General features: G+C 41.1%; 1 protein-coding gene across 4 annotated transcripts in view; it reads left to right on the forward strand.

The window, feature by feature from the left end:
- The first annotated feature begins 587 nt into the window (after positions 1 to 587).
- The window catches only part of pxmp2 (peroxisomal membrane protein 2), a 38,970-nt gene continuing 23,081 nt past the window's right edge, over positions 588 to 16,476 (forward strand). Inside the window, exons 1-2 of one of the 4 annotated variants that reach the window (XM_048556268.2) lie at positions 619 to 985; positions 11,412 to 11,525. In XM_048556268.2, coding sequence (XP_048412225.1) covers positions 879 to 985; positions 11,412 to 11,525 — 221 coding nt within the window. In that variant the 5' untranslated portion in view covers positions 619 to 878. Of the gene's footprint in view, positions 986 to 1,078; positions 1,208 to 11,411; positions 11,526 to 16,476 lie in introns of those variants that run through there. The other 3 variants (XM_048556266.2, XM_048556267.1, XM_059654996.1) reach the window with 3 other exon arrangements.

Raw genomic sequence — 16,476 nt, forward strand, 5'->3', positions numbered from 1 at the left:
GGTTGGTGGTGTGGTACATGAGGACGAGGAGGATTAAGCTCCCGTACCAGCCAATTAGTTATGTTTCCTCCCTCTTTACTCATCATAATCCTGCAAAATTTCCACATCAGAAAAAAATCTTTCAGAGGAGCAGGAGTCAGACTTTTAGCCCTCCAAACTTACCAAAGCCGATAATACCCTCATATAGTGTAGCTCACACGCCAAGATATGCTGTCAGAGTTTGCCTGATGGTATGAATTACGAATACGAAGTATTTAAGAGGCATATATAACAGTTGAGAATACTGTGGGGCGCCGCTGAGCTTCAGTCACATTCAGAACTAAAGTTTGTGGCTGGCAATCAGAAATCACACAAATCCACAATGTAACTGGTGAAGCTGGATGAACACAGCAGGCCGAGCAGCATCTCAGGAGCACAAAAGCTGACGTTTCGCGCCTCGACCCTTCATCAGAGAGGGTCTAGGCCCGAAACGTCAGCTTTTGTGCTCCTGAGATGCTGCTTGGCCTGCTGTGTTCATCCAGCTTCACACTTTATTATCTTGGATTCTCCAGCATCTGCAGTTCCCATTATCACGTAACTCTGTCTTGTCAGTCATCATGCAGTGAATATTAGCCTTAGCAAATTTCTCAGAGACAGGATTTAAAAGAAAAACTGTCTTTAGTCGGTGTGCATATTCGGGTTTTACGAATCGTACAGAGCATTTACGTGGATCTAAAACGATCTAGACGGCGCTGGTTTCCGATGATTTCTCAGAGTGTAGTTAGACAGGATCCGTTCGCACCCAGGTGTAGGTATTTACGGTAACCGCCTAGTATTTTGCATTCAAAGTAGACGTAACTGGCGTGAGTGCGGGATTGCAGCAGCTAAGCTTCAATTCAATGATGTCGGGATATTCAACTGCTGATAGGCCTTTCCACCGAGTTTTGCTACATCAATACTTGTTTCTGTTAAAAAAGTACCCAGTACTAACCAAGTCAATTACCAGGTAAGCACCGCTCAAAGAAATGCGAGTGACTATGAGCTTGATTTGAGATTCAGATTTATTCTTTGCAATTTGATTACATCACAAATCGGCAAAATATCCTCAGATTTGTCATTGCACATTTTTCCCACTGTTCCATCGCTTCATGAAGGTAATTGGCTTCGTGGGAACGGATCGTGTGAATCAGTTTGGTTTAGATGCAACATTCATGCTTATAACATTCTGGTAGGTTGACATGAATTGCATAGAAACGCAGAATTGTAAAGGACCTTTGGATTTTTGCCAAAGTTCTAAGCATATTATAGCATTTTTAATTGATTATTTTGTAAAACAAAACCATTTCTTGAATTTACTGACGTGAACAATATTGTTTCTCTGCTTACCGAGGCAGGACTGCTGAATGCAGTTTATCGTTGCTTATCGTTAATTAAAGTATCGTTTATTGAACATGGAACTGTACGGCACGGGGACGGGTCGTTCGACCCACAGTGTTGCGCCGAACAGAACGCCAAATGAAACTGATCCGTTCTGCCTGCCGTTGGTCCAAATCTCTCCATTCTAGTGCTATGTAAAGTCCCTTAAATTGCCGCTATTGTGTCTGCCTTCACCACCAACGTGCTCCAGACTCCTGCCACTCTCTGTGTAAAAAAAAACTTGCCCCTCACGTCTCCTTTGAGCTTTCACACTCCACTTTCACTTCAATGCATGCCCCTTAGTGTTAGACATTTCAACTCCGGAAAAAAAGATTCTGACCATCACCCTATCTATGCATCTGGTAGTTTTTTATTGATTTATATCTCCAATCAGCCTCTGCACTCAAGAGAAAACAACCCCAGTTTTTTTTAGCCTCTCCTTATAAGTCATACCCTCTAACCCAGGCAGCATCCTGGTAAACCTCTTCTACACCCTGTCCAATGCCTCCACATCCTTCCTGTAATTTGGCAACCATAATTGAATGCAATTCTGTAAATGTGGCCTAACCAAAGTCTTATAAAGCTGCAACATGACATTCTGACTCTTGTATTCAGGTCCCCCACCAATAAAAGCAAGCATGCCATACACCTTACTCACACCCTGTCTGCTTGCACGGCTACTTTCAGGGAGCTATGGACTTCAATCTAAGATCCTTCTGTACATCATTGCTCTTCAGATTCCTGCCATTAACTGTATACTTTTCCTTAACATTTGATCTCCCAAATTGTAGCACCTCACACTTACCTGGATTAAACTCAACTGCCATTTGTCTGTCCATATCTGAAACTTATAACCCATTGATCTCCCATTTGACAACTTTCTACACCATCCACAACTCTATCGACATTTGTATTATCTGCAAACTTAGTAACCCACCCACTTACATTTTCATATATCACAAACAGGCGAGGTCCCGTACAGATCCGTGCGGAACACCACTAATTACAGACATCCAACAATACCCTCTGTCTTCTATGGGCAAGCCAATTCTAAATCCACATGGTCAAGTCACCGTTGATTCCATGCATCTTGACCTTCTGGATGACCCTACCATGAGGCCTTTTTAAAAGCCTTACTAAAATCCATATAAACATCCACTGCTCTACCCTCATTGATCATCTTTTTCACATGCTCGAAAAATTCAATCAAATTGGTAAGACATGATTAACTCTGTACAAAACCATGCTGACTGTCGCTAATTAGGTCATGCTTTTCCAAATGTGCATAAATCCTATCCCGAAGAATTCTATCCAATAGCTCCCCAACCACCGATTATGATTAGATCATTTTAAAAAAATCTTGGCACCATAACACCACCTCCAAAGTATCTCTGAAAGAATCTCTTCGTTCATGCAAACATTCCAAATTTCTCTGATCTTTGTAGTTTAGATAACTAATCAATCTTTTACGTATCCTTTCCAAAACCATATTGTAGACCAGTGTTGTCCAATAGAATTCATCAATAAATCATATACACTAATTGCAGGAGTAAATGCCTCGTGTCTCGTCATTGGTAACGTCTTTCTTCTTTATTAAAGCCAGGGCCAGTCATTCTGATTAATCGAATCTGATTAGAATGATTTACCCAATTCATAATCCCACCTTCGTAAGAGGTGTGTAACACGATTAGAAAATATCAACAACATGTTTCCATGGTTCTGGGGTCCGGCACTTGTAGTCACTTTGCATATCATTGAGCAATGCAGCAGTTGCATCGATATAATGTCTTCTGCATTGGGAAGCATTCCAAGGCAGCTACTAGAGGTAAATTGCCATGGCATTAAAAGAAGCAAAGTTGACTAGAGGAAAGCTTTGTGGCGCATCTTGGAAATTAATGTGTAAGAGGAGAATTCCAGAACTGTGAAGGTTGTGTAGCTAATCTCAGAAATGTTGGAAACACTTGGCAGTTCTGGCAGGATCTGTGAAGAGATAAAGAATTCAAGGCCTTTTATCAGAAATGTGAGCCAGAAGGTTAATGAACTGCAGTGCTAAATTGGATTTCTCTTCTCAGGCTGTGAACTGTGCTGAATATTTCATAATTTTCTGTTTTGTTTCAAATTTCCAACATCCAAAGCATTTTTTCCAATCAACTCTGCAAGGTTCTTCTTGCTAATATCTGGACATTATAGCCAAAACTGGGAGAGCTGTACCACAAATATGTTGTATGCAGGGAATGACACCTTTCACCAACATTCCAAATTCTTCTATCAGAGATGGGGCATAGTGCTAAACAGTCAGATAAGTTTAATAATAACATGTTTCAAAATTGATTCTGGAACCATTGAAGCCTCATGATGTCTGTCTAAACGTGGGATGGCACAGTAGCTCAGTGGTTAGCACTGCTGCCTCACAGCACCAGGCACCTGGGTTCAATTTCACCTTGGGTGACTGTCTGTGTGGAGTTTGCGCATTCTCCCCATGTCTACATGGTTTCATCTGGGTGCTCTGGTTTCCATAGTCCAAAGATGTGCAGGTTAGGTGGCTTGGCCATGTAAGTTACAGGGAGTGGGCTTGGGAGGGATACTCGTTGGGGGATTGGTGGCTCTGGACTGACAGAAACATGGTTGATTCTTAAATGCCCAGTGACGTGTCTGAGCAAGCCACTGTATTCAGGGATATTTGGGATATGTAACAAACACTGATTTTGTTAGTCACACCACATCCCATGAAAAAACAAGGAAAAAAAAATGAGATTCCTGAGCAACACTACCCGACTGATGGAAGGGCCCAGCATATGTATAAATGATAAGACAAAAATTTGCAACAATTTTCAGCCAGATAAAGTATGCTAAGTGAATGCTCCATTGTGGTTTCTCCTGAGACTCCACCATCGCAAGACAATCATCGCAAGGTGGATGAGGGTAAAGCAGTTGATGTGATGTATATGGATTTCAGTAAAGCATTTGATATGGTTCCACCATCGCAAGACAATCATCGCAAGGTGGATGAGGGTAAAGCAGTTGATGTGATGTATATGGATTTCAGTAAAGCATTTGATATGGTTCCACCATCGCAAGACAATCATCGCAAGGTGGATGAGGGTAAAGCAGTTGATGTGATGTATATGGATTTCAGTAAAGCATTTGATATGGTTCCCCATGGTAGGCTATTGCGTAAAATACAGTCATGGGATTGAGGGTGATTTAGCGGTTTGGATCAAAAATTGGCAAGTTGAAAGAAGACAGAGGGTGGTGGTTGATGGGAAATGTTCATCCTGGAGTTCAGTTACTAGTGGTATACCATAAGGATCTGTTTTAGGGCCACTTTTGTCATTTTTATAAATGTCCTGGATGAGGGCGTAGAAGGATGGGTTAGTAAATTTGCAGATGACACTAAGGTTGGTGGAATTGTGGATAGTGCGGAAGGATGTTGCAGGTTACAGAGGGACCTAGATAAGCTGCAGAGATGGGCTGAGAGGTGGCAAATGGAGTTTAATGCGGAAACGTGTGAGGTGATTCACTTTGGAAGGAGTAACAAGAATACCGAATACTGGGCTAATGGTAAGATTTTTGGTAGTGTGGAGCAGAGAGATCTCTGTGTCGGTGTATATAGATCCCTGAAAGTTGCCACTCAGGTTGATAGAGTTGTTGAGAAGGCATATGGTGTGTTAGTTTTTACTGGTAGAGGAATTGAGTTTCGGAGCCATGGGGTCATGTTGCAGCTGTACAAAACTCTGATGCGGCCGCATTTGGGGTATTGTGTACAGTTCTGGTCGCCGCATTATGGGAAGGATGTGGAAGCTTTGGAAAGGGTGCAGAGGACATTTACCGGGATGTTGCCTGGTATGGAGGGAAGGTCTTACGAGGAAAGGCTGAGGGACTTGAGGCTGTTTTCATTAGAGAGAAAAATGTTAAGAGGTGTTAAGAGACATATAAGATGATCAGAGGCTTAGATAGGATGGACTTTGAGAGCCTTTTTCCTCGGATGGAGATGGCTAGCACAAGGGGGCATAGCTTTAAATTGAGGGGTGATAGATATAGGACAGATGTCAGAGGTGGGTTCTTTACCCAGAGAATAGTAAGGGCGTGGAATGCCCTGCCTACAACAGCAGTAGACTCGCCAACTTTAAGGGCATTTAAATGGTCATTGAATAATGGATAATAATGGAATAGTGTAGGTGAGATGGATTTCATTTTGGTTTCACAGGTCAGCACAACATTGAGGGCTGAAGGGCCTGTTCTGCGCTGTTATGTTCTATGCTCTATGTTCTAATCTTTGTTAAATTAATCCATTCTATGTGATAAAGTGCTGACCCAATACAACAAAGATCTGGGTTCTGTCGACATGAGTCCGTGATACTGATCAGAGATAATGGGAACTGCAGATGCTGGAGAATTCCAAGATAATAAAATGTGAGGCTGGATGAACACAGCAGGCCAAGCAGCATCTCAGTGCTCCTGAGATGCTGCTTGGCCTGCTGTGTTCATCCAGCCTCATGTTTTATTATCCGTGATACTGATGATATGTGCTCCAGAAATATCAGCACATCCAGTCAAACTGTCTTGTGTTAACTCTCTTACCTGCTGATCCAGTATGGCTGTTGGGTCTGTCAGGATTAAGTCATCTTGGTCAGTGAGGTTCCATGCTGTTTCAGCTACAACGTGAGCATCTACCTGATTATATGGAAAATTGCCCTGTGCTGTCTACAAAAAGCTAGACAAAATCAAGCTGGCCAATTTCTGCCTATCAATCTATTTTCAAACGTAGCCGAAGTGATAAAAGGATACGTTTTCAAAGTGTGAAATAGCACACAGTCGCCAATCATCTGCTCAAAGATATTTCGATCTGTTGGGGTACCTAGCTTTGCCCAAAATATGTGTGAAATACCAGAATTTCAGAGCAGTGAGGAGAATGGCGACCCTGGTCATTGGGAAACATTAAAACAAGGAGCTGTAGCAAAATTGAAGTCAGCAGGAATTAGATTGGCGTTCTACCTAGCACAAAGGGACATGGTGAAAGATCAAATCATCTCAGCCCCAAGAAATTATTGCAAAAGTTCCTCGAGGTTTTATATTTTCTAATTAATCTGTTTGAGATGTTATGACACTTATGAAGTAGGTTGGTTGTGTACCCAGGCCTCCTGGCCCAGAGGGTGGGACACTACCACTGTACCATAAGACTCTGAGTTCCTTAGGGTAGTAATTTAGGTTCAGATATCTTCAGCTGCTTAGTTAATGATCTTCTGTTCATCGTAAGATCAGAAATAGTGTTGCTAACTGACTGCAAAGTTATGTTGGAACCCTCAAGTTTTATATTTATTCTTTTATCAATTTTGGTTCGTAACTGTGAACTGAGAACGTGAGTTGAAGATGACTTGTGGACTTTGGGAAACAGCTTTTGATAAAAGAAAAAGACGATTTTGTTTCTCTGTGAGGGCAGGACTGAAAGTTAAATCAGGCTGATTCTTGTGGAAAAGGTCCCCACAGATACAACGATCCAGTGAAAAGCATTGTGTTTAAACTGACAGTTGGTTGTAAATGGAGTTAGTATCTGGGAATTGATTCCTACATGTCTAGGAGAGACCTTATTTTAAGTAGATGACAGAAATTGAATGGTAATTGAGGTCTCAAGAAAAGATGGTCAGTCTCTGGGTGGTATCATTGTTAGTTTAGTTTAACAATGTTTTCTGAGGAGAAGCATTTGGCTGCTGTTGACGCAGCATAAGATTTGAAAGTGCCTTGCCTCACCTACCTCACTGCCTTTTGGAAGCCAAGAGATTATTACTACCTGTAACTGAGTGAAATGAAAAGATGACCCTGATTGACATTTCCAGAAAAGCAACCAAGGAGTCCACATCTATTCCTATGAAACAATGCATCATGAAAATAATTAAGTAATCTGGCCAGTTTTGTTATTTTCTTCTGTTTGTCCTTTAACTGTGTTTGTTTCTTTTGTGTGAATGGGAATCATAGAGGTTAACTGGATTACCTTATTGTTTTAATGTTTCTCAGTTAAAGATACAGTATATTTAGTAAATTTCTAAGTGTTTTGTATACAGTGAAAAACTGGAATTAATTATTCATAAAGTCTGGTCAGGAACCATTGGAACAACTATTAAGGTCTTCAAAGTCTTTAATTTCTTTGTTGCAAATACAGAAGTAGGATGGCTGATTTGGTTTGGCTGTCTGTGACATTTGCAACTCCCTCACGTGTTGAAGCCCGTTTTTTAACCTCAAGCTGGATATCCCATAAAACATACAGACTTAGACAAATTAGTGGCAAAGTGTCACACAAGTGATCAACTTCTTCAACAACAGAATCAAACCACCTTCCATTAATATTTCAATGGCATTACCAGTTTGAAATTTTCATCAAGATTCCAGAGTGTTGCTATTGACCAGAAACTTGATCACACCCACCATATAAATACTGTAGCTACAGGGAGATCCGAAGCTGGGTATTCTGCAGTGAGCGACTAATCTTCTGTCTCACCCATCACAAATTTTCATTTCCTTCACTGTCTAGAAAATGCATTGGAATCATTAACTAAGGCTTCTACAGCAGTACCTCCCATATTTATGACCTCCGTCACCTACAAGGACAAAGATGACAGGTGCATGGAAACCTCACCATTTAAATTTCTCCAAGTTACTCAATGTTTTGACTTGAAAATATATTGTACTGCCTTCATTATCAATATCCTGGGACTGATTATTGCTGTAGTTCTATGAAGTAGTTTCACCACATGACATGCTATGATTCCAGAAGGCAACTTACCAACTCTCAAAGGCAGTTAGGGATGGGCAATACATGCTACGATGTCTGAACAGATTGGAAAAAGTTCACTTTCTATTTAGTGACTCCTGTTCAACAGCAATTGAACCCTTAAGGAGAAAGTACTTGAATTCCAATGAAACAGTACATTTTATTATTAACTTAGACTCCAGGACACAGAGGTCACTATCACTATAATTAATCATTTACCTACATACTTACTGACAAAGTTTGTAGAAATAAAGTACAGCTATCAATATTGTAGAGTGCTGAAAGCAGGGCTTTCAGCCTGAGTTTAATGCCAAAACTATTATAGTTACTAACTTCAAGAATTATTACCTCTGTGATGGATCTCAATGACCAAAGGTTGGTGCTGGAATCCTGTTTTATTCCTCACTGAGTATACTCTGAGGATATATTTACAGAAAGACTGCTTTCCACTCTTGAATCTGGGTGCATCAGGCTTTTGGAGTTCAAATATTGAACAGATTAGAGCAAAGTTCCTGCATATCATGCCATCACGAGTCGAGCACAGCAAGACTAATCTGGCTGAAACAAGAGTTAGTGAGTTTTATATGCCGTTGAGTAGAACATCTATCCTACTACAATCGCAGCCCGCTCATTCATTACTAATTTCACCGTAGTAATGTATTAATAAATTTTATTGAACTTGTATTTACACAGCACCTTGCATTTTCTTAGAGTATTGCAAAATGCTTGACAGTCGATGAAGTACTTGTAAAGCATTCATTGTTGCAATGTAGGAACTGCTGTACTGTGGTGAATTTATGTAAGGTCTCTCAAACTGCAATGAGATAATAATTTGGTGATGTTCATTGAGGTAAATGCAATTGAAAGAACTCGCCCATCCTTATTCAAGTAGTGCATTAGGACCTTTTTTATAATTATCTGAGAGGATAGATGTTTCATCATATGAATTGAATTCCTCAGGAGAATCCATACATTTGTGAGAGTCTGAGGTGAAGCTTAACTCATAACTTTCTGACTTCAAAGGTTTAGTGCCATCATTGAGTCATTGTTCACATCTTAAAATAAGAGAATTGATGAACAATGTAGATGGGAACAGAAAATTAGGCATGGATATCATTATAAAGTAACCATAGTTCCAGAGGACTGAAGGGCTGCTCTCTCTTAGGGATGATTTGATGGTAAGTTTAACCTGAGTGCCACCATGCCTCAGGAGAAGGCTGAGGGTGGGAAGGTGAGACTTGCGTTGATGGGTTATGTGAGTGAACACAATTGTCACAGAGGTGCCAAAGAGGGATTGGCCATTTTTGATCAATCTTTTTGATACATGTTGAAATAACTGTACTGAGGCTGGTATCCTGTCACCGAGTCACCCTTTATTTACTTGTGGCCAGCCAGCTTGGAGTCAGTCAGCTGAACTAAGGAGATTCTAACCTCCTGGTTATATTGATCAGCCAGGGCTTTCCTGATTGGTCCAGGCTAACAACCCCAATAAATGACCTCATAGTCAATGGGGTCAGCCTGGTTGCAGTCACTGCAAGGTATATTTTATAAATGTTATGAAGCTAGAAACAAAAAATGGGGATAAATGGATATTCTTCTGGTTGGCAATCAGTGGCTAGTGGTGGGCCTCAGGGATCAGTATTGGGACTGCAATTGTTTGAAATTTATATAAATGATTTAGAGTTGGTGACCAATGATATAGTGTGTCAACATTTACAGATGACACTAAATTGAGTGGTAGAGCTAAATGCGCAGAGGACACAAAGTCTGCAGAAGCACATAGATAGGATAAGTGAGTGGACATGGCTCTGGCAGATGAAATAGATTGTCAGTAAACATGAGATCATCCATTTTGGAGGGAATAATAGTAAAATGGGCTATTATTTAAATGGTGAAAAAATTGCAGATGCTGCTGTGCAGAAAGACCTGGTGTCCTTGTGTACGAATCACAAAAGTTAGTTTTCAGGTGCAATAGCTAATTAAAAAAGCAAATGGAATATTGTCCTTCGTTGCCTGAGTGATGGAATTTAAAAATAGGGAGGTTATGCTGCAGCTTTTTAGGTTACTAGTGAGGCCACACCTGGAGCACTGTGTGCAGTTTTAGTCTCCTTACTTGAGGATGGATATACTGGCACTGTAGGGGGTGCAGAGGATGTTCTCTAGGTTGATTCTGGAATTGAGAGTGTTGGCATATGAGGAGAGATTGAGTAGACTGGCACTGTAGAGATAGAATTTTGAACAATAAAGAAATTAAGGATTATGGTGAGCGAGTGGGTAAGTGGACCTGAGTCTACAAAAAGCCAGCTATGATCTTTTTGAATGACATCAACCACCTAGAAGAGTTTTTTGGCCTTGGAGATTGTATCATTCTATTGAATCTTTGCTGTACAGTAGTTGATAGAGTTAAGTTTTGACAACTCATTGGAACTCTGTGTGGTCAATGCAATGAAAATGAATGGTGATAATGTAAGGTGATGGTGAGTAAGAAAGTCAAGAATGGTGCGGGGAGGAGTTCAGTGCATTGACTTAGAATTGGAACAAAATCATTCAGGTGTTTTTGGAATACACTTTTTTAAACAAAGCATCTGAAAATCTAGAACTCTTTCTATCAAAAGGCTCATCAAAACTATGGTCAACTGACAATTTTGAAAATGAGAAGGATAAACTTTTGTTGGGCAAAAGTACTAAGGAATCAAGGCAGGCCGATAGAATTAAGATACAGACAAAGCAAGATTTTTGGGATGGCACAGTGGCTCAGAGGTTAGCACTGCTATCTCACAGTGCTAGGGATCTGGTTCAATGCTAGCCTTGGGTGATTTTACACATTCTCCCTGTCCCTGCATAGGTTTCCTCCAGCTGCTCTGAATTCCTCCAAAGATATGCAGGTTAGGTGTATTGGCTATGTTAAAGGACCTATAGTGTCCTGGGATGTGCAGGCTAGATGGATTAGTCATGGGATAGGATGGGGGAGGGGAAGTGGGGTCTGTGTGGGATGCTGTTCAGAGGATCAGTGTGAACTCAATGGGCTGATTAGCCTGCCTCTTCATTGTGGAGATACTATGAATATCTCCACATAATTGCTGCACCTTCACTTCAATAAGTAGAAAATACTAAGGGATTAGAAAATGAAAAATGAACTCTTGGCCCTGTTTGTATTCTCTAGTAATCTTTCAATTTAGCTTTCCATGAGTCTACAATGTTAGAAAGGGGAATTGGCTTCAGAAATTAACATTTTTCTTTTTACTCACAGTGGTGTTCTCTCAGGACTTGGAAATGTTTTATCTCAAATTATGGAGCAGCGAGGCAAGGACCCAAATGTGAAGAATCTCACCTTTGATGGTCCTGTCAGATTTGGTGTATTTGGGTAAGAAGATCTGGTCCACCAATGGAGTTTTGTTTTTAACTCTGCATTAAGTGTAGTAGTTGAGTTTGCTGATCAAATAGTGCAAGTATCACATTACATATATTTTGCATTTGCCTGTTGTGTCAACCTCACCAGTTGTGAGGAAGCGTCACCGGACCAAAACATTAATTCTGATTTTTGTTTGACAGATGCTGCCAGACCTGCTGAGTTTTTCGAGCAAATTCTGTTTTTGCTCTTCATGTACAGCATTTGCAGTACTTTTGGCTCTTATTTTGATTTGAGAAAGACTTCTGGATGGTATGTTGCCTCCTGGGTGCCAGGGTCAGGGATGTCTTGGATCAGGTCTTCACGATTCTCAAAGGGGAGGGAGAACACCCAGAAGTTATGGTACACATCAGTACCAATGACATAGCTAGGAAACGGGATGAGGACTTGAGAAAAGTGAATATAGTGAGTTAGGATGGAAGCTGAAAGTCAGGACGAGCAGAGTAGTAGTTTCAGGATTAATACTGACGCCATGGGCTAGTGAGGCTAGAAACAGAGACTGAGTGCAGCTGAACATGTGGCTACAGAGCTAGTGTAAGAGGGAGGGCTTCAGGATTGTGGATCATTGAGATACCTTCTTGGGAAGGTGGGACCTGTACAGGAAGGACGGGTTGCACCTGAACTGGAGGAGCACCAATATCCTGGGTGGGAGGTTTGCTAGAGCTGTTTGGGAGGGTTTAAACTAGTCTGCGGTGGGGGGGGGTGGGGGCTAGAGCTGCAGGTCAGAGGATGGGGGTAGTCGGTGTACAAGTAGATAGAGCAAGAAGAGAATCTGTGAGGAAGGATAAGCCATTGATAGGGCAAAGTGGCAGTCAGTGCGATGGGTTAAGGTGTATCTACTTTCATGCAAGAAGTGCCGGGAATAAGCATGATGAGCTTTGAGTATGGACCAGTACTTGAAACTACGATGTTGTGACCATGACAGAGACTTGGATAACACAGGAACAGGAATGGTTGTTGGAGGTTCCGGGGTATAGATGTTTACCCAGAAACAGGAAAGGAGCAGTCCCTTTATTGGGAGTTTTCTCTTGACCCCTCAATAGCCACAGTGACACTGAGGAACAGATTGGGAGACAGATTTTGGAAAGGTGCAGAAGTAATAGAGTTGTTGTCATGGGTGACTTCAACTAGAAGTCTGGAATATAGACTGGAACTTTATAGATTTTATAAACTTTATGCTTTATAGACTGGAGCCTCCTAAATGTAAAGTTTGCATTGAATGGATTTTGTCAGGTACGTCCAAGGAAGGATTTCCGACTTAATATGTAGATAGGCTATCTAGAGGGGAGGCCTTATTGGATTTGGTGCTTGGCATCAGAAACCTGGTTGGGAGAGCATTTCAGTGATAGTGATCACAACTCCCTGACCTTTACTATAGTCATGGAGAGGGATAGGAGCAGAAGGTATGGGAAAGTATTTAATTGGTGGAGGGGGAATTACGATGTTATTAGGCAGGAACTACGGAGCACCAGTTGGAATCAGATGTTCTCGGGGAAATATATGGCAGAAATGTGGAGGTTGTTGCAGGAGCAGTTGCTACAAGTACTGAATAGGTTCGTCCCATTGAAGCGAGGAAAGGATGGCAAGGAGAGATGAAAGCACCTTGGATGACAAGACATGTGGAATAGCTAGTCAAGAGGAAGAAGGAAGATTCTTTAATGTTGAGGAAGCAAGGATTGGACAGGGCTCCTGAGGTCTATAAGGCAGCCAGGAAGGATCTGAAGAATGGACTTAGGAGAGCAAGAAGCGGGTGTGAGAAAATCTTGGCGAGTAGGATCAAGGAAAACCCCAAGGCGTTCTATGCTTATGTGGGGAACAAGAGGATGGCCAGAGTGAGGGTAGGGCCAATTGGGGATAGTGGAGGAAACTTGTGCACGGACTCAGATGAGGTAGGGGAGGCCTTTAATGAATACTTTGCTTCAGTATTCACCACTGAGAGGGAACTTGACGTTTGAGGACAGCATGAAACAGGCAGATATGCTTGAACAGGTTGATGTTAGGAAGGAGGATGTGCTAGAAATTTTGAAAAACTTGAGGATAGATAAGTCCTCTGGGCCAGACGGGATATACCGAAGGTTGCTATGGCAATTGGGGAAGAGATTGCTGCTCCTTTGGCAATGATCTTTGGGTCCTCACTGTCCACTGGAATAGTACGAGAAGATTCGAGGGTGGCCAATGTCATTCACTTGTTCAAGAAAGGGAATAGGGATAATCCTGGAAATTACAGACTGGTCAGTCTTACTTCTGTGGTGGGCAAATTATTGGAGAGGATTCTGAGAGATAGTATTTATGATTATTTGGAAAAGCACAGTTTGATTAGAAATGGTCATGGCTTTGTAAGGGGCACGTCATGCCTCACAAGTCTTATTGAATTCTTTCAGGAAGTGACGAAACACATCGATGAAGGTAGAGCAGTGCATGTGGTATATATGGATTTTAGCAAGGCATTTGATAAGGTTCCACATGGTAGGCTCAATCAGAAAGTAAGGAGGCATGGGATTCAGGGAAGTTTGGCTGTCTGGATACAAAACTGGTTGTCCAATAGAAGACAGAGGGTGGTAGTAGATGGAAAGAATTCAGCCTAGAGCTCCGTGACCAGTGGTATTCCACAGGAATTGGTTCTGAGACCTCTGCTCCTTGTGATTTTTATAAATGACTTGGATGAGGAAGTGGAAGGGTGGATTAGTAAGTTTGCTGATGACATGAAGGTTGGTGGATTTATGGATACTGTGGAGGGTTGTTGTAGTTTGCAACAGGACATTTTCAGGATGCAGAGCTGGGCAAAGAAGTGGCAGGTGGAATTCAACCCAGAAAAGTGAGAAGTGATTCATTTTGGAAGGTCGAATTTGAATGCAGAATACAGGGTTAAGGGCAAGATTCTAGGCTGTGTAGAGGAACAGAGGGGTCTTGGGGTCCATGTCCATAGATCCCTCAAAGTTGCTACTCAAGTTGATAAGGTTGTAAAGAAGGCGTATGGTGTGTTGGCTTTCATTGGCAGAGGAATTGAGTTTAAGAGCCATGAGGTTATGCTGCAGCTCTATAAAACTCCAGTTAGACCGCACTTGGAATATTGTGTTCAGTTCTGGTCACCTCATTATAGCAAAGATGTGGAAGCTTTGGAGAGGGTGCAGAGGAGATTTACCAGGATGCTTCTTGGACTGAAGGGCAGGTCTTATGAGGAAAGGTTGAGGGAGCTTGGGCTTTTCTCATTGGAGAGAACAAGGATGAGAGGTGACTTGATAGAGGTGTACAAGATGATGAGAGGCACACATAGAGTGGATACCAGAGATTTTTTTAGCAGGGCGGAAATGACTATTACAAGGGGGCATAATTTTACAGTCATTGGAGGAAGGTATGGGGAGATGTCAGAGGTGGGTTCTTCACACAGAGTGGTGGGCTTGTGGAATGAATTGATGGCAGTGGTAGTGGAGTCAGATACTTTAGAGACTTTTAAGCGACTCTTGGATAGGCACATAGAGGATAGTAAGTTGTAGGGTATGGGGGGTAGATTGATAGGTCAGCGCAACATGGTGGGCTGAAGGACCTCTACTTTCATGTACTGTTCTGTGTTCTATTCTATGTTCTATGTTCACCGAGTGCCCTGCTGTAATGCCTTTAAAAATAGCTCTAGTATTTTCCCTATGACTGTTGTCAAGCTAACTGGCCTGTAGTTTTCTCCTTTCTGCCCCCTTCCTTTTCTGAATTAAGTTTCATTTGCTATTTTTCAATTTAAATGAGCCTTCCCCGAATCTGATAAGAGTTATAGAAAATTAAAACCAATACCTCAACTATCTCATTAGCTTCTTCTTTTAAGATCCTAAGTTGAAATCCATCAGAACCTGGGGACTTATCCCCTCACAGTTCCAACAATTTACTGTGTACTACTTCCCTGGTGATTTGAAATATCTAGAGTTCTTCTCTCCCTTTCAATTCCTGGTTTACAGCTATTTCTGAGATATTCTTTTTGAATGCTCTGTAGTGAAAACTGGAGCAAAATATTTGTTCAATTCATCTACCATCTCTGTATCCTCTATTATTAATTTTCCAGAATTATTTTCTGTAGGACCAACACTTAATTTGTTAACTCTTCTTTTCTTAAATTTCCGAAGAAAATTTTCCTATTTATTTTGATATTTTTGGCTAACCTTCTCTCATGCTTTTTTTTCCTTCTTATTAATCTTTTATTAATTCTTGCTTTTTTTATATTCTGTCCAATCTTGCGATTTATCTTTGCATAATTAAATGTCTTTTCTTTCAGTGTTAGCTTTAACTTTTCTTCGTAAATTACGGATGGTAGATATATTTCTTAGAATTTTTCTTAGTTATGCCAATGTATCTATTCTGTGATTTCTGTAATATCCCCTCAAATGTTTGCCATTGCACCTGTTTTGACCTATCCCTTAACCTAAATTCCAGCCCAATTAAGATAGCTCTGCTTTAATTATTTACATTCAAAATAGCAGACTGGGACCAACACTTCTCTCCCCTAAAATGCATGTAAAATTCAATCCTCTTGTGATCACAGCTACTGAAGGGGTATTTTCACTATGAGGTTAATAATGAATCCTATCTCATTTGCCAAATCGAGATTTAGTTTAGCCTACTGTCAGGCTGGTGCCATAACAGGCTGGTATAAGCAATTGTCCCAAATGCATTCAAAGAGTTCCTCATTTGAACTGTTTTTGCCCACCTGATTTTTCTAGTCTACATGTAGCTTAAAATCCTCCATGACAATTGCTGGACCTTTTTTGACAAACTCCCATTATTTCTTCCTTGATAGCCTATCTTAGTGGTTACGTTAGTGGGCTTGTTCATCACTCCCACAAGTGATCTATCAACTTTATAGTTAGTCATATCTACCAGACTGTTTCTGCATCCCAGTTTCCTGAATTTAAATCATCTATCT

This window comes from Stegostoma tigrinum, chromosome 26 (genome assembly GCF_030684315.1).
Source record: "Stegostoma tigrinum isolate sSteTig4 chromosome 26, sSteTig4.hap1, whole genome shotgun sequence".
In the NCBI taxonomy this organism is placed as follows: domain Eukaryota; kingdom Metazoa; phylum Chordata; class Chondrichthyes; order Orectolobiformes; family Stegostomatidae; genus Stegostoma; species Stegostoma tigrinum.